General features: G+C 41.9%; 1 protein-coding gene across 1 annotated transcript; it reads right to left on the bottom strand.

The window, feature by feature from the left end:
• Nucleotides 1-675: 675 nt before the first annotated feature.
• LOC140574590 (organic cation transporter protein) lies at nt 676-11,275 on the bottom strand. The gene is made up of 9 exons (XM_072694479.1): nt 10,961-11,275; nt 6,666-6,769; nt 5,950-6,104; nt 5,586-5,754; nt 4,976-5,102; nt 3,262-3,365; nt 2,946-3,157; nt 1,930-2,038; nt 676-892 (listed from the first exon to the last, which is right to left on the bottom strand). The coding sequence occupies exons 1-9, from the start codon at nt 11,273-11,275 to the stop codon at nt 676-678; spliced, it is 1,512 nt and encodes a 503-aa protein (XP_072550580.1).
• Between the last annotated feature and the right edge of the window lie 8,155 nt (nt 11,276-19,430).

The following is a 19,430-nucleotide window of genomic DNA, read 5'->3' as shown; positions in this document are numbered from 1 at the left end:
CTATTTAGCTCCTTTCACCTATATTTAATCCGGACCCCTTCAGGCACACACTCAAGTGTTTGTAAGTCACTGCATGCTGCAACTGACTGGAGTAAGGTGTACTAGCAAGAGAGGTACAGCCCAGCCAGACTTAGCTGTAGATGTGACGTCCCCCTGCATCAGTGATCAGAATGCTTCACGCTGTGTTATGAACTGTGTTCACGTCCATGTGTAAAGTATGTTTCTGGCCTAAACGTGTGTGTGTGTGTGTGTGTGTGGTTGTTAAGGTTGAATGACATTCTGAATTGTCCTTCAGAACAAACCCACTGAGTCTAGTCTTCAGATGATGTCATCAGGGTTTTGTGTCTTGCTCTCTGCACTTTAAAACAGAGATGAAAGATCTTGTGAGCGACAAAAAGCAAAGACAAACAAACTCATAAACTTTAGCTAGAAGCATCTTTACACAACAGTGCAAGTGTTTGTCCTGTCAAATAAATAAATCTGTGTTTGGAAATCAATAAAAGCTGCACTGTTAATTGGAGCGCTCATTTGGTTTGAGACAGGTGTGTTAGGACTGATATAGGCATGTTAGCACAGAGCCAGGTGTGTTGGAGTTCAGCCAGTGGTAGTAGCGTTAAGCTAGGTGTGTTGGGACTGAGCCAGATGTGTTAGGACTGAGGCAAAAAAGTTCAGATCTCACTTGTTGCTGGTCCCTTCCACGTCCTCAATGGTGTCTGGCAGGGGTTTACGGGCCGTCTCAGGCAGGAGAATGGTCAGCAGAGCACCCACTAGTGGACATAGGCCGAACACCACCATGGGAGCATGCAGGCTGACACGTCTCAGGAGGTAGATAATGGGTGCAATCACCCCGCCTGCGCGAGCGCACATAGAGCTCATACCAATACCGTTCTGCCTAGATAGAGTGCGAGAAAGAGAGAGAGAGCAGGACGGTGGGCCGTGGTTACTGCAACGTCATCATGCTAACAGTGAGACATTATGATGTTCCATTGGTTTTCAGCCAAATGGCTTAGAGAGAGAGACTGACTCATATTCATCATATGGACAAAAGTTTGGGGACACCTGCTCATTCATTGTTTCTTACAAAATCAAGGGCATTGCAAAAAGATTTGATCCTGCATTTGTTGGAGTAACTGTGTCTACTGTCCATTGCTGTGAGGATTTAATTGCATTCAGCAACAAGAGCGTTAGTGAGTTTCAGGATGTTGGATGATAACCACCCAACTCAGCCCCAACTCTCCAATTCATCCCAAAAGTATTGGATGGAGCAGCAATCATCATTCCAGAGAACACAGTTCCACTGCTGCACAACTCAATGCTGGGGGCCTTAATACCCCTCTAGCCCACACCTGGTATTAGGCATGGTGGCAATAGGTTCAGGTTTATCTGCTCCAGAGAGTCCTATTCTATTGCCAATACTTCCCTACAGGGACTAGACAAGCTGTGCGTGTATCTGCACATCTGAGTCAGCAACTGGTGTAACTTAAAGTAGCAAAATGTATTCATTAGAAGGGGTGTCCACAAACATTTGGACACAAGTGTACGTTAAGTCTTTTATTCTTTATTCGTCATTCGTCAACTAAACCTAACCTAACCTAACTAAACCTAAACCTAAGTATTTCTGGCATTCTGACCATTCCCATCTTATTTCAACTCATAAATAAATCATGATGGATTGGACAAGGATGGTGTGTTGGTGTTGTTGGACAGCTGTAGGGTTTACATTTTACTGTCTTGTAAACTACAGACTGAAGCAGCTCCCTTGTTATTTAGTGTTTTCAGTGTAAGCTGATGAAGAAGAGTAGTTTTGGATATTGTTTGGTGTTAATACTGTAATCATACTCTCAAGTGAAAATATTATATTTCATAAACATTGGTTAAATCACCAGCAGGTTGCTACCATTAGAATCCAGAAGTCAGTCCGTTCAGTACCTGATGACAGTGGGGAACACCTCCGCTGAATAAACATAGACGATTGACAGCGAGGCTGTAATACCGAACTTTCCGAACATGGCCAGGACAGTACGGACCACTGGCAGATCTACAGGACAGAGAGAGAGAGAGAGAGAGAGAGAGAGAGAGATTAGATAGAACAGCAACAATCCAAGTCATTTGAATATTTTGTATGCTGTTATTTTAACAGCGGGTGTTTACTTGCTGGTGTTCATGTGCTGAGGTTTCTGTGCTGGTGTTGATGCTGTATATTGATGTTTATGTGTTAGTGTTCATATATTGATGATTATGTTGATGTTTCTATGTTGGTGTTTATGATGATGATCATATGTTGGTGTTTATGTTCTGGTGTTTATATTTTGGTGTTAATAATATTGATAATCATATGTTGGTGTTTATGTTCTGGTATTTATATTTTGGTGTTAATAATATTGATAATCATATGTTGGTGTTTATGTTCTGGTGTTTATATTTTGGTGTTAATAATATTGATAATCATATGTTGGTGTATATATTTTGGTGTTAATAATATTGATAATCATATGTTGGTGTTTATGTTCTGGTGTTTATATTTTGGTGTTAATAATATTGATAATCATATGTTGGTGTTTATGTTCTGGTGTTTATATTTTGGTGTTAATAATATTGATAATCATATGTTGGTGTTTATGTTCTGGTGTTTATATTTTGGTGTTAATAATATTGATAATCATATGTTGGTGTTTATGTTCTGGTGTTTATATTTTGGCGTTAATAATATTGATAATCATATGTTGGTGTTTATGTTTTGGTGTTTATATTTTGGTGTTAATAATATTGATGATCATATGTTGGTGTTTATGTTCTGGTGTTTATATTTTGGTGTTAATGATATTGATGTTCATATGCTATGCTGGTGTTTTTGTTCTGGTATTTCTATGTTTGTATGCTGGTGTTCAAATGCCCCTGTTTTTATATGTTGGTCTGTGCCTCTTGGAGGTGCAGTGGTGACTCACTTTGGGGGATGAAGATGGTGAGAAGGCAAGCGAGCCCCCCCACGGCGAGGAAGGAGAGTTGAGAGACCCTGCGGGAGCGGTTCAGGGTGAAGAGTGTGATGGTACGCGCCGGCATCTCCACCAGCCCAAAGATCAGCTGTGTTAAGTAGATGTTTGTCCCAAAGTCTGAAACATTTAGAGACAGACCGTAGTAGACCAGCACGTTCACAAACCTGCAACACACAGGAGAGAGCCTGCATCACCACAGCTTTGGGTATTAGAGTCATGTCACTGCGCCAGGGCTGATTATTAGTAGCTAAGATAAAGAACTTCTAACCACAGATAGAAGAGGATGAGTGACTGTTTCCTCATCTGTGGCGTCCGCAGCAGATCCAGCACTGTGTGTTTCTTCTGTAGCTTCTGTTCCATTTTAAAACTGTTCTAAAACAAACAAACAAACACACAAGCGCATTACACAAGCAACCTGTTTGATTTTTTTCCAACGTGGTTGCAGGGGAGAAGCTAGTGTACCAGTATCACAACAGGACAAATTCCACAATATTCTGATGGGGATGCAATTTGCACTTTACATTAATCATGCTTATCTTTAACTGCACACTCCACTCCAACATACGTTTATGTACATATTTTCTGTGTATATATATATATATATATATATATATATATATATATATATATACACAGTTGAAACCATGGTTTTTTCTCACTGTCTCACATGAAATCAGAAAAAAATGTTTCCCGTTTTAGGTCAATTAGGATTAGTATTATTTCTATTTGCTAAATCCCAGAATAATGAGAGAGGGAATTTTTGAAGGCAATTTCTATTACTTTCCTCAAGTCAAAAGTTTAAAGACACTAAGATTACTATGCCTTTAAACAATTTGGGACCGCCCATATGATGATGTCATGTCTTTAGAAGCTTCTGATAGATTTATTGGCAATCTCTGAGTTAATTAGAGACACACCTGTGGATGTATTTTAACACAAACCTGAAACACACTGCCTCTTTGTGTAACATCTTGGGAAAGTCGAAAGAAATCAGCCAAGATATCAGGAAGAGAATTGTGGATTTGCACAAGTCTGGCTCATCCTTGGTTGCAATTTCCAGATGTCTGAAGGTGCTTTGTTCATCTATACAAACAATTATACGCAAGTACAAACAAGATGTGAATGTCCATCCATCATATCGCTCAGGAAGGAGACAGGCTCTGCGTCCCAGAGATGAATGTGCTTTGGTTTAAAATGTTTCCAAATCAACCCAAGAACAAAAGCAAAAGACCTTGTGAAGATGTTGGCTGAAGCTGGTAAGCCTGAGAACACCATCCCAACTGTGAAACACGGGGGTGGCAGCATCGTGTTGTGGGGTTGTTTTGCTGCAGGAGGGACTGGTGCACTTTACAATAGATGGCATCATGAGGAAAGAACATGTGGAAATACTGAAGCAACATCCCAAGACATGAGCCAGGAAGCCAAAGCTTCGGCGCAAATGGGTCTTCCAAATGCACAATGACCTGAAGCATACTGCCAAGCCGTTTACAAAATGGCTTAATGTTTTGGAGTGGCCATCACAAAGCCCTGATCTCAATCCTATTGAAAATGTATGGACCCAAGTCATACAGTTAAATACTAATGAAATGTATTTAAACTTTTGATTTTGAAGAAAGTAATAAAAACTGTCTTAAATCCCCTCTCTCTCATTATTCTGGCATTTAGCTAATAATTTTGGTAATCCTAATTGACCTAAAATGGGAAAGGTTTATTCTAAATTATGTCAGACAGTGAGAAAAATGCATGCGTCTTTTTATACCCTGATCATTTATGTTATATATTCATGGTACATCTTTATTAATCCATCTTGTTGCAACCGAACAGTTATCAGAGCATTTCACTACTAGCTGTACCATACACACTCACTAGTCAGTTATAGTAATAGTATTTACTATTTTAATATACATTTTGGACACAGAGAAGAGTGTTTTACTCAGTCTAAGAAAATGTGTATATCGGTAAAAAAATCCTGTCTGACTCACAAGCTGGAGCTGCATGTTGTTCTCTTTCAGAGGTTTTCCGTTGATGAGTGCAGCTTTACAGATCAGCTCCATTGCCTCCTCCTGCTTTCCATTTGCCATCAGCCAGCGGCCCGACTTTGGGAGCACCCTGACAGTACAGGAACAAGCTCACTCACAATTGCGTTTTCACCACTGTGAACAAATCTTGTCGTATTCCCATTGAAATGCCATCTACCTATTGCCCCAGTCCCATATTCACCCTGAACACCATTTCTGAACCCTAACAGTAACTCTTTTTTTTTTTTTTTTGTTGCTGTGTTTGGTAACCGAGGTCTGTGTATGAGACTGTGAATCTCCTTCTCGGTGGCTGTAATAGAGCCGTGTTTTGAAGCAGATCAGTAGCTTATAATGAGAGCTAGCCAAGCTAAACTACAGTCTCCACACATGGTGGAGGTAGTTTCACACACTGTTACTGTAACTAAGACCCTTATATCCATCCATTTCTATATTGTGGTGCGAAGTAAACGTGCCAGTGTTTAACAGTGACTCTAACACCTGCTTATGTTCATAAACGAAACCTTGCAGTTTAATAAGTAGCAGCGATGTGCAGACTGCTTGTGTTTCTTCTCACCAGATATAGAAAATGAAGATGAAGCCAGGGGCAGAAATGGCGAGCTGGAGTTTACGCCAGTCCCGGATCAGATACGCTACTCCAGCCAATAGGATGTAGCCCACACCAAAGAAATAGTCTGTTATGATACCTGCCAACATCCGGTGCTTAGGGCCTGTCCACTCAGTACCTGAAAAACACCTTTACTCTCAGCATTAAGGGGGCAAATTCAATCAAAAAGGCATGTCTGGTGGGGCTATGAGGCTAATGCAGCTAACAAGTAGTGGAAGCTATTAACACTATATATAACTCTTTCAGGTGAGATAAATTTGACATCCAGTAAGTATATGTGTGTGTGTGTGTGTGTGTGTGTGTGTGTGTGTACCTAGTACAAACGCATTCATGATGACTCCTGATACAGTGGTTCCCACTACGAAGCGCAGCAGAACATAGATGTAGAAGTTGGGAGCAAACGCAGCCCCAACACCAAACACAGCCTGCAAAGCCAGACCCACCAGGATAATGATCCTGCGACCGTACCTGAGCACACACACACACACACACAGGTTATACCTCAGATACAAGACACATCGCAAGATTGTTACAAGAGTAATGTAGCCCACATGTAATGGACACTTATACCCCACCAATTAGTAATAGAGCTTTCAGGCTAATGTAGCTAGCCAACAAGCAGTTGAAACTCATACCCCACCAATTAGCACTAAAGCTAACAGCTTCAGTCATCACACGCTGACACATCTCATTTACAGATTTTTTCTTTAAGAATTATTCACTGAAATGTTCTTAAAGGAACCCTACGATGCTATCATTGTGAGCGTGGTGTATTTAACAGTACAAATGTCCACTGTTGGGTCAGCTATTTACAGGATGACTCAACAGAAATGACCGCACACCTGTCCCATAATTACAGAGAGGATATGTGTGTCACTGCGGTGGATCTCCGTCCACCTTAGAGTTCCTTTTCATGAAACGCTCAAAAACATTACACCTACCAAACCGAACCACTGGATGAACTTGGTGTAAAGCTGCCACACATTTCCACTTAATCAACAACTGAGTGTGTGTTTGTGTGAGACTTGCCTGTCAGCTAGTATACCAAACACCACAGCGCCAACCAGCAGCCCGAACATGTAGATAGACGAGCCGATGTTGTTCAGAGTGGCACTCTCACACACTAGATCGAACTGAGAGAGAGACAGAGAGAGAGAGAGAGATGTGTACACTGTAAATCAGCATGATTTACCTGTTGAACCATATTTAATGACAATCAGTGGTGCAGTATAGGTCAGAGATTATGGATCTGTGAGCCACTGCCCCTTCATTGGCCTGTGGTGGTACTGCTTTTGGGCTGTTGCATGTGGAACCCCACAAGATCCAGCTTTGGGGTACAGTACAATGATTATAGGGCAAAGGGCAAGGGCAGAAACTGGCTCTTGGTATGAGGAACACTAGTTTGTTGGAGGCTTTGTAACCAAACCCCTTCGACAATGGATGGCCTACTAAGGGGTGAGGTGTGGGAATACTTACAAGACCCTTGTAAGCGGCCATACAGTTGCAGTTTGTCCTGGTAGACGATAGGGTCACCCTAATGTGACCTTGTGTTGCAGAGAGGAAAACTCACAAATGTGCCCCACAGCTGTTCAGAGTATTCAGTCTTCCTAGAGACAAACAGGTGGGATTCTGAAGAGGGTCCCAAGTACTGCCTTTGTTTTTCTGCTGGGCAACTTCAACTCTCATGTGGATAATGACTGGGCAACCTGGAGAGGAGTGAATAGGATGAACAGCCTGCCTGATCTGAACCCGAGTTGTAGGATGTTTTGGTGAACCTTTGGAGGTTCTTTAATTTGATCAGCATCTGGTGGTGAGTTGGATCAGGTGGTGTGGAGAACTGCCAGACAGACCTCATTCACCCAAACGAGTAGTGAGGGTCTGCTGTGAAACATCGCACATGTCCCAGAGGAGTTTGGGGACATGGAGCCTGAATGCATTGTGTTCAAGACCTCCTTCGGGGAGGTGTACTCTTGATTCAGCTGATTGGTTTTGGCAGGTAAAAAAGGTAGCAGCTTTGGCAGGGGCAGAAGTAAAATCCTGGGCATTGGAGTTTGGAGAGGCCATGCAGAATCACTTTTAGGCAGCCTCAAGGAGGTTCTGGAAAGCGTTTCAAATCAGTTGGGAGGAGAAAATCAAACCTAAACCCAAAGAACATGCCTCCTGTCCAGGAGGTAAGGCTGGAGGCTACAAGGGCGTGGGAATCCATCTTACTGGCCAAAGTCACTGAGGTTGTCTTGCCTTTGATGTGCCTTTGCAATGATGCATGGACCTTGGACTGGCAGCAGTTGAGGATTCCGTCCTTGGTGTGGAATGGTGGACCTGTTCTTCACCCTTTCACAGATAGTTATGTGAGGCATGGGAGTTATTTACTCCAGTCTACATGTGTTTTGTGGACTTGAAAGAGGCCACAAAACATGCCACTAGATGGCACCTCCAGCACTGTTAGCAGGTTTTACAGTGTATGGAACCTGTGCGTTCTAAGCAGTTGTGTGTTCTGTAGCACTATGTAACACACAAGTGGTCACCCACATGTCTGAGAAAGTGTGTAAGCACATTCAGAGCGCTTTTACGTTGCCCGTCCTCACATAACTAAAACTCACATACAGTCATCTATTTCTTTAATGAGTGTCACACAGTCCAACCGTTTCATACAGTAAGAGCTTTGCTTCCAGTTATGTGTGTGTGTGTGTGTGTGTGAGAGAGAGAGAGAGAGATTGTATGCTGGGGGAGCAGCAGATATGGTTCATCAAAACCGGCTCTACTGGACCTCATGCTGCGAGCTCCAGTATAACACTGTCTCACACACACATACTCACACATACCCAGCCCCCCAAGTTAAGGTAGCACACAGGAGTGGTGTGTGTATCATTTGCACATAGTGTGTGTGTGTGTATGTGTTCAGTTCCAGCTTGGTCTGGATCTACAGGCCAAGGAATGTAACTCCTGCGGTGAAGGCATCTCTCTCTCTCACACACATACACACACACATACACACGTGTAAACGAGAAGGTTTCTGTTCAGTACAGAGAAATGAAGCCCAGTGAGTGCTGGGTCCGACTGGATTTCGGCCAGTTTTAGGCCCGGTGGTATCTCTGATGCATCCTAATCACAGGATCAGATCAACATTTTGGGTCATTTGGGCTCAATTTGGGTTGTTAGGACTGGGTTTGGGTTTTAGGCAATAGAGACTCAGTTTGGGTCAAACTGGGTTTAGCTCAGACTCAGTTTGGACCAGTTTTGACCCAGTTTTGACCCTTTTTGACTTAGTTCAGACACGTTTTGAGTAAGATCAGCCTCTGTTTTAATTATTTAGACCTTGATTGATTCAATGTAGAATGTAAATGGATTTAGGCTCAATGTGGGTCATTTAGGCTAGTCTGTGTGATCACACTCATCAGTTTAGACTTGTACTGGATCTGTTTAGGCTTGAGAACGTTTGGACTTGGTTTGGGCCGGTTTAAACTGGAGTCAGGTTAGTTGAGCCTAAATTTGGAAGAGTTAGACTCAATTTTGGTCACTTAGATTCAGGTTTGGCCAATTCATTCTATTGGCAAATTATCTACAAGGGAATGGGACTTGCAAGTAATGGAAGCTTAATTGTATTGAGCATGTAACTGCATGCATAAGCCACTATACACTCAAACTGTGTGGGTTTGTTCAAGAAGTTCTATTAGATGTACTTATGTGGTTTCTGACACTACATACTGACCGTCTAAGGTGCAGACACAATTCAGGCTTCAAGATAGCTGCTGCTGTTTGTAGCTATGCTAACGTATATTAGCCTATCTCCTACAGTGTGGTTAAAGTGGCTCCAGGTGACTTAACACCTTAACATGCCCAGGCTTATTGCACACTAAGGTGTATTACTCAGCACCTGCAGGGACGTCTGTGCAAACTGGTGGGGCTATTCATTTGTAATAGAATTTCATAATAAGCCCGTAGGTTTTTAAGCTGTTAATCAAACACAGCACATGCTTTAGTAACACATGGCTTTTTCCTCCACATACCCTGAACCCAGTGCGCTCCAGATAAAAGGCAAATTAGTCTCTTATACAAAAGAGAAAGGGACAGAGAGAAAAGAGATAAAGGCTACAGAGAGAACATAGAGTAGCCAGGCTACACACTAGTAGCTTTAACAGTAATGTTGTGTAGATTGTGTCTTCTACATTTGTAGCATGGTATCTCAAACCTCAGTTCATATCACAATACTTACATTTAGAGTGTTAGAAATATTATAATAAGAGTTTTGCATTTGACCATTTTTTCCAGTTGACACCATAGTAGGGGTTCCAATAAGAGCATCATACCAGCTGTCAAACAGGGTGATGGTAGTGTCATGGTGTGAGAGTATTTGCTGCTTCATGGCCTGGTTGAATTCTTATGATTGACAGAACCATGAATTCTGCCTTTTACCAGAAATTCCTGCAGAACACAGTCCAGTCTGTTATCTAAAGCTCAATTGTATTGGGGGCTTGCTGCAAAATAATAAACTAAAAATCAAGAGCAAGTCCACCTTCGCACAGCTCAGAGAAAACAAAATGAAGCAAATGAAGAAGAGAAACAAAGTTATGTCTTCAGCCTACTTAAGATGCCAGTAACCGGCCTTGAAAGCCCTCCAGGGTGGATGAATTAAAGCAGTTCTGCAAAGAATTTTGCAGAATTCCTCCACAGCAGTGTGAAAGACTGATCTCCAGTTTGGAGGTGTTTGGTTGCTGCTAAGGCGGCACAACCAGTTATTAAGATTTGAGGAGCAATTACCTTTTGACATGAGCATTGCAAAGCTTCTTTTCTTCAATAAATGCAGTGTTCACCCATAGATGCACAAGTATCTTCTGTTCCACCAACAGCTCACTTAATATACTTACTATAATGAAATACTGATTAGATAAACTAGGCACTGGATCAAAACTACAGATAATACTGGTCTAAACAAGAACATCTTTGAAATGAGCTTTAGTGTAATGAACACAGTAACAATAAAAATCACATCTTGCTAAATTAGCATTATTTGTCTTTATTCTAATATGAGTATTATTTTATGAGTAAATAAACACAGTACATATCATTACACATGAAGTAGAATACAACTCTTTTTCATTGATTTCCTTTCAAAAAGTAGGGTTTTTTCCTCCCCCTGAAAAGTTAAAAATGATGTAGTATTATGTATGTATGTGGTTTTGTGATTGGGTCTCCAACTTTGTCTTTTAGGCCTTTAAGAACTCCCTTTTCAGAATGTGAACAGGTGATACAACTGAGGGTGTTTAAAAAGTGCCAGTGAATAATTTTGATCCATGTGTCTTGTCCCACCCCAGTGTGCAACTCACCTCAGTGGCAACAGTGCTGAGGAACACATCCTTGCTGAACTCCCAGCCGTCCCTGCAGGCCGTGGTGTGTGTGCTATGGCTGCTGTTGGTGTGTGTTTGACCGCAGGCCTCGCTGGCACTCTGGCTGAGGGTGAAGTTGAAGTTGTGAGAGTGTGTTTGCGTGTCTCGGCACAGGTGAGGTGGCACAGCTCCGGTGAAGACAGACACCAGCATGTGGAAGGCCAGGAAAATTTGAGGGAGGCAGATCCACACATACAGAATCTTCTGGAAGCGGCCGAACCCTCCAATCCGAACCAGAACCTCGTCAAAGTTCATCCTGGACTGGATTGGAAAGTGTGTGAGGAGTGAAGTATGTAAGGTCAGGATCCTCCTCACACCTGTGCAGAGAAAGAGAGATGTGTTGGAAGAGGTAGAGGTGGAGGACGGCAGAGAGTGTGTGTGTGAGTTGCACAGTGTGATATAAACGGCTGGGAGTGACTTAGATATGGGGAGGAGTCACACACAAGTATGTTTACTACACTTCTCTCTCTCTCTCTCTCTCTCTCTCTCTCTCTCTCCCTTTCTGACTTTCTCTCCCTCTTTGTTTTTCAATCACTTCTTCTTCCTCTCTCTATTTTTATCACTTCCATCTTCCAACATCCGATACAGTTTCCTCTGAAGACACAGCTCTACATTCAATGTCCTCTCACTCTCACTTACACTCTATTACACAAAAACAGAAAGGAAGAGACAGAGAGCATGGGTTTCACTCTTTTCTGGCTTCTCTGTGGGTACAAGACAAGAAAACCACAGTGCTACATTCCTACAGCAGTTTTCGATGGTTACTTTTGCAGAAGTGTGCCACAGAGGAATTCCCCTTTCAGACAGAACTGTGTCGACTACAGTCAGATTTAGACATAACTGTGTCGACTACAGTCAGATTTAGACATAACTGTTTTGGTTACAGTCAGATTTTAGACAGAACTGTGTTGACTACAGTCAGATTTTAGACAGAACTGCGTCGACTACAGTCAGATTTAGACATAACTGTTTTGGGCTACAGTCAGATTTTAGACAGAACTGTGTTGACTACAGTCAGATTTTAGACAGAACTGCGTCGACTACAGTCAGATTTAGACAGAACTGTTTTGGGTACAGTCAGATTTTAGACAGAACTGTGTTGGGCTACAGTCAGATTTTAGACACAACAGTGTCGACTACAATCAGATTTTAGACAGAACTGCGTTGACTACAGTCAGATTTTAGACAGAACTGTGTTGGGCAACAGTCAGTTTTAGACAGAACTGCGTCGCCTACAGTCAGATTTAGACAGAACTGTGTTGGGCAACAGTCAGATTTAGACAGAACTGTGTTGGGCTACAGTCAGATTTTAGACAGAACTGCGTCGCCTACAGTCAGATTTAGACAGAACTGCATCGCCTACAGTCAGATTTAGACAGAACTGTGTTGGGCTACAGTCAGATTTAGACAGAACTGTGTTGGGCAACAGTCAGATTTAGACAGACCTGTGTTGGGCTACAGTCAGATTTTAGACAGAACTGTGTTGACTACAGTCAGATTTAGACAGAACTGTGTCGGGCTACAGTCATATTTTAGACAGAACTGTGTCGACTGCAGTTAGATTTAGACAGAACTGTCGGGCTACAGTCATATTTTAAACAGAACTATCGGGCAACAGTCGGGTTCAGACAGAACTGTGTTGGGCTGCAGCCAACCCAAATACAACACTGGGTCTTTAGCCAAACTTGTCTAAACTCTAAAAATAGCTGTGCATATTTTTATGCACCTGGCAAATGAATCAAATAATTCGTTTTTGTCTTAAAAGTTGCAGAAATACAGTTCAGTACTTTCTCCCAAAGGAGAAACTCATGTTAGTTTTGGAAGATCAGCACTGCCTGGGACTTGACTGGGGTTTCCTAAGGTTTTGCATATATCTAAGTATATGTAAAATACATGTATATATGCAGATAAAATTATACCTATGCGTTACATGTAACAGTTTACTTTGGAGTCGCCTTCATCTCCTAAATAAGGGACTTCACTTGAGGCATCAACCAAACCCAGATAAATCAAGACTCCTGAAACACTTTACAAGCACTTTGGGCAAGCATGAACATGAACACCCATCAGATATTATGTTGAATATCTGTTGAGCTTCTGCTGGAAGTTGTTAAAGTGAAAAATCTAATCCCCCCATTTAATATATTTAATCAGCAGAGACATATTTAGTGTTCATTTCTTTAGTTTTACTCTGGAGGTACTCTGAATGCTAATATTGCCAACAAGTAATAGAAACACATACCACACCAATTAGAATGGTTATAACTCCTCGCATACTTGCCTCAATGGATTTGACTTCTTATTTGCTGGCTAACCGCTGCCCCATTTAGGGTAAAACAAAAAAATGATGCATAAGAATTCTAGGAACAATGTTTATTAGCTGTGTGGAGTTGTTATGTAATCCCAAGAAACCATCTGGAATATAACTGTGATCCTAGCAAACCGGGGCTACTGTTTCAACAACCTAGCAACACCCTAGGAACCACGTGGGAAACTACAGCAACCACCTGGGAAGCTAAAGCAACCACCTGACAACCCCTAAGCAACAATATACCACCAACCACCAGAGAATTGCTAAAGCTGTGCTTTGACTGCATTTTTTCTGAAGGAAGTATCAGTGCTTGCAAAGCAAAAATTTTAAAACAAAAGTGAAATAAAGAAGTAGAGAGTGCAGCTCCTGCAGAAACTGTGAGTATGACTGCAGCTTAACAGTCAGTGTTCCTATGATATGGGTGTTAATTGCTAAGGTGTTGCTAGGTCAGGGTACAGCTGTGTCCAGAAACCTTTGGCTTAAATGTAGCGTGCCAAAATCTTTGCTCAAAAATGTTTTGGGTCAAGAGCTCGTCCAATACATCTGGCTAAACGGTAGGGTGCCAAAACTTCTTTGTGGCCTTTTGTGGACCCCAGTATCAGGCCACATCTCAGTCCCCACCCAACAACTCCACATTCAGTCATTAGTGTAAAGGTTTGAGATGCTTAAATATGGGAGTGTACAGTTTTTATACAACACATAAGAATGGGAGCGGCCCTCTAACTGAACTGGCGGTTCGCCCTCTTCTGCTGAGTTGGGGTAAGTACAATTTATGCAACTTTGCTGGTGTTACAAAACGGCTGAGTTGGGTATATGTAACTAGTCTGGCTAATAGAGCTGTGCCCACAAACTTTTGGCTATGTAGGGTGTCAAGACTTTTTTTTTTCCCAAAAGATGGCTGGTCCAAAAGCTCATCCAGTATGTTTGGCGAATACAGCAGTGTCCACAAACCTTTTGGCTAAAATGTAGGCTACAGACAGACAGACTCCAGTAATACAGTGCTATTGAGAGGGACAGAGAGAAAGGGAAGCTTAACCTCAGCTCAGCGAGAGTGAAGAGCCGGTTCAGGCCGGATTATGATGATCACAATGGCCCATGGCCCATTATAAATTGCCTTAGTTTAAATAAATATATATTTTAAAAAGTTTATTTGCTCCAACTATTGAATGAAGTTTCTATGTGAAGCGGTTCTTGAGTTATTAATCCTGTGATGATAATAATAATAATAAAAATAATAATAAGCTGAAGAAGAAGCCATGGGATAACAATGCAGTGCTTTGCTTTGCAAGCACTGTAGTAATAACTGAGACACTGCAATATAACTGCTGCTCCCTATTGAGTAGAACCCAAAATTCAAGAGAAAGCTGACTTCACCCCACCTCACAAACTTCCCTCCATGTCCTCAGGCATTAAGTTCAATTTGAGTTTTGGATTGCCTTCAACTAAATAGCTTCGGACTCACTCACTCTCTCTTTCTTACTCTTTCACACACACACTCACACACTCCAACTGATATTCTAAAGAAATGCAAATGTTTTTTTTATATGTTTAATCTTTCAATCTTCAAATGAACGACTGGCCTGTTTCACAGAGCTGGAAGTGGTGGAGGCCAGAGAGAGAATGAGAATGAGCGAGAGACTGAATGAAAGAAAAGACAAAAGAAAAGAATTGAGAGAGTGTAAAATGGAGAAAGAGAGAGAGATAAAAGAACGTGAGTGTGAAAGCTACGGCGAAAGCTGCCGAGAGGTACCGTGAAAACAGATTAAAGTTTTATTTCCTGCCAGCTGCTCCTGAATCAGTGCCCGTCTATTCATTTCTTCATCCCGCTCTCGCTCTCTCTCTCTCTCTCGGAATCAGACACAGACACTTCAAAGGGAAAGTTAAAGGCACATTTCACAGATTCTCCTAAATTCTCTGCATAACTCAGTGGCTGTGTGTGACCACTTTCAGACTGGGCTCGGGGTGAAGTGGTTTATTTATGAGTCTGGTTTCTTTACAGTGAGTCGACACATGTCTCCTGAAGTTTTCTATGTGATGCTGATGATGATGAAGCAGTGGTGAATCTGAACAGAATACCTTTTCTTTGGGGACTATGTTTCCTGCGTAACATCCTGCACGTATCCCTCCACCAAGTTAATGATATTCAATTTGATTTGGTAAACACATTTTACACCCAAAATCTTCTCAGAACTATAATAAACTACGATAAACTCCACTGTGTGTGTGTGTGTGTGTGTGTGTGTGTCTGTTCTGACTGAACATGATTGGTATTAAAATCCTTACTGAGCCTCATAATCACACACAAACACACATGCATACTGAGCTTATTCTGCCCTGGAGCATTTGGAATGACTTAAGAACATCACCAATTACAGTCCTTACTGTAATGTGTGTGTGTGTGTGTGTGTGTGTGTTTATGAAAAAAAAAAAAGTTTGGTTGGGTGAAGGTAGGTGGAGCTTGTTTAGTGCATGCAGACATGGTTTGCCTGGAGTGGCTGGTTTTTAAAAGGTTTGGCTGGGTGCTGATAGGTGGCATTGATTTGCAGCAGGCGGGCAGGGTTTGGTAAGGTGTGGGTAGGTGGGACTTGTAGGTGTAGGTAGGTGGGGCAAATGAGGCCTGTTCTTCTCTGTTTTTGAGCTTGGTTCTTCTCACAGTTCTCAAGTCCTGCATTAATATCTTAGAGGTCATTTCTCACCACTCTCGTCTCTGGCTCAGTTCACACTGTTTTGACTGTGTCACAATGACCCTTGATGATCCATAGACCGGTGTTTGTGTTTCTCCGGGGGCTGATATGTGCTGCTGAAGGCTTTTATCAGAATGCTTTGGCTGTGTTGAGAGGACTTCTGTTGGAAATGAAAATCTGCTTTCAGGCCACATCTCAGTCCTCCCAACAACTGCACATTCAGTCATGAGTGTAAAAATGTGAGATTTGTAAAATACATATGGGGATCTATAGTTGTTATAAAACAGAGCTCATTTGACTGGTTTGATTTACATATCATTTGTATAAAGGTACAAACTTAGTTAGAAACGGATCATGTTTCCCCACTCTCTGTCTTCTCTTCTCTCTCTCTGAACAGACTCTATCCTGGCCCTCTAACTGCACTGGCGGTTTGCCCTCTTCTGCTGAGTTGGGGTAAGTACACTTTATGCAACTTTGTTGGCGTTACAAAACGGATGTGTTGGGTATATGTAACCACAGCACACCAGTGTAGTATTTCATTCACTCTCACACACACACACATATTTGTTTTACTATATGTAGCGAGGACCACTACTGAATTTTTTAAAGCTTAACTACAGCCATACTAACCCTAAACCTAACCTTAATCCTAACTATACTAACTCTATACCTACCCTTAATCCTAACTATACTAACCCTAAACCTAACCTTAATTCTAACTATACTAACCCTAATCCTAACCTTAATCCTAACTATACTAACCCTAATCCTAACCTTAATCCTAACTATACTAACTCTAAACCTGACCTTAATCCTAACTATACTAACTCTAAACCTAACCTTAATCTTAACCCAAACCCAAGTCTTAATGCAAAAGCTTTCTGCTCTTTTAGAAAAGAGGGGCAGATTACAGACCTCACTGTGGCTGATTTGTCATGCTGTTTTATCAAATGTCCTCACAGTGATACAAGTATAAGAAATACAAACACACACACACACATACATTATAATCTGTCTAAGACCTTGAGGCAAACAGTGGGAGTGAATCCGTAGAGAAAGGACACACTTTCTTTACGTCACTCCTTTTGTCTCTAAATAAAGGAGTGGATTAAGTGTGCATGTGTTTTGGAACATGTGAAATTTGTAAAATGTGGTGTATGTGTCTGTGCATGTGTCAGGGTTTGTGTAATGTGTGCGTGTGTGTGTGTGGGGGGGGGGCGGCGTTGTATAAGCTGTCATGTGACAGACAGGAAAAAGCACAGTGTGTAAAGTGTTAAAGTGTACATGAGCGATACCGGATGTTGGCTTGTCTCAGGCCAGGCGCAAGAAAGTGGCTTCTGTACTTAGGGTGGAGTGAAAAATGTGAACATCAATTTCTAATAAACTTGGTTTCTGACACTATATAAATCACTGATTTCTGTAAAACATTACTGACACTCCTTAAACCGCATGACTTTATAGATATCAGTGTCAGAAACCATGTGATTTAGGTATGCAGTTATTGCAGCCTTCAAACCACATTAGCTTTCATCTGTGACTCACCTGGAGTGGCTGATAATCCAAATGATCAAACCTGCATAATGCAGTCTGTGAGTGTGTGTGTGTGTGTGTTTTCTGATTTATTGCTGCTGTCTTGTGTGAAACGGGAGATGGGATCAGAAGCCTTGCATTGCACACACACACACACATTCCTCAGATAAGTCATTCACGGCATGAAGCATCTACAGGGTCAATTCTAAAACACAGATGGATGTTGTTATTATTATTTTATATTATTAATCATATAATCAAGGCTAAAGAATTAAAGAGCTCCTCCATTTCTCATGTCAGCTATTTACCCCTCAGCTCAGTATTCGTCACTGTACTACGTACAGTGAAATGTGTCCTCCGCATTTCACCCATCTGTGGTGGTGAAAACACACACGTTCAGAAAGGTCTAGCAGTTTTCATATGTGAACTGGGAGCAAATAGGATTTGCTACAAAAAGAGATTCATTGTAGTGACTTCCGGAGCAAGCTTCACATGAAAAACTACAGTGAGTTCAGCTTTGGGACAACTTTGATTGGCACTTTTGGCAAATGCACATCCACGTCTGAAGGGGTTTCCGAGCTCTAGGAGATGCTAACATTAGCAGTGTCTAAGCATGAGCATTTCTTCTCCACTGACTCTAAATAAACTAAAATCATAAAATCACAGACGGCCCCAAGCACTAAGACTCACTGTGCTGCACTGTGCTGTAGCGAGTGTCTAATTATCTGGCAACATGATCACTTCCGATTGTCTCTACTTGTGGTGACTGAGTCAGCCAGCATGCTGATAGCTAAGTTGGCTCTTTACTTTGGCATAGCTGAAAAATCTGAGTTTGCAACATGGCATCCAAATAAGACTGAGAAACTCACGACTGGAAACCGAGGAAATGAGGATCAGGACAGTTGTGGGGCAGTTGTGGTCTAAAGGTTAGAGAAGCAGGCTGGTTTGATCTCCTGGACAGACATGGAAGTGGGGCCGGGGGGAACGAAGCAACAGTGCTTTCTCCTCCCTCAACATCTTCTGATAGGGGCTCGTGAGCAAGGCACCCAACCACTCTCTGGGCACTGAGGTGGCTGCCCACCACTGTGTGTGTGAGTGTGTGTGTGTGAGATCACTGCCCTATGCACTAATGTGTGTGTGTGTGTGTGTGTGTTTTTAACTGTGTTCACTGCATGAATGGATGAAATGCGGAGGCTGAATTGGGTTGTACTGCTTTGCAGTGGCTATAAAAGTGTTTTGAATTTCTAATTTTGGAGCAATTAATATTTTGTGGGCGTGGTTTAACAGAGATGAGATTGGAGACAATCTAAGTCCAGTGTTTGTTAGCAATGCTAGCACAGCAGGTCCGTTTTACGTTGTAAAATGAAGAAGCACACAGATACCAAACATGTCTTGGCTGATTGACTGCATCTGGGGTCAGAGGTCAATCATATTACTTAGTTACTAAGTTACGTACTGCTCCTTTAAGTATGTTCAAAAGCTCACAAATCCCCAATAATCTTAAAGCAACACTGGGGAAAATGAATATATCTTGCTCTTGGGCTCCCCCTACAGTCATGAAGTGAAATTGACGCTTTGAGCCACCGCTGAAAGACAGGATTGTCTGGCTGATTTGAGAGATATTTTACAGGATTACAGGATTACGACTCTTTTCCGCCCACTTTACCAAAGTTACACAGTGCAGTTAGCAGCATGCAGAGCCCAGAGTAGCAGCGACAGAGACGCTATTCTCCCTATCACAGGCGGGTGGCCCATCAGCGTTGTTTTGAAGCTGTTATTTTAAGGTAAAAATGCTACATAGTGTTGCTTTAAGCAGTGGAGCCGTTTCAAATGAAATGGTGTAAAATTCAGTTTTCCATGATATGGACCTTTAGGATGTGAGAAA

The sequence above is a fragment of the Salminus brasiliensis genome, chromosome 1, assembly GCF_030463535.1.
Source record: "Salminus brasiliensis chromosome 1, fSalBra1.hap2, whole genome shotgun sequence".
Classification (NCBI taxonomy): Eukaryota; Metazoa; Chordata; class Actinopteri; order Characiformes; family Bryconidae; genus Salminus; species Salminus brasiliensis.
Note: the sequence above shows the minus strand (reverse complement) of the source record. Positions and strands in the feature narration are given on the sequence as shown.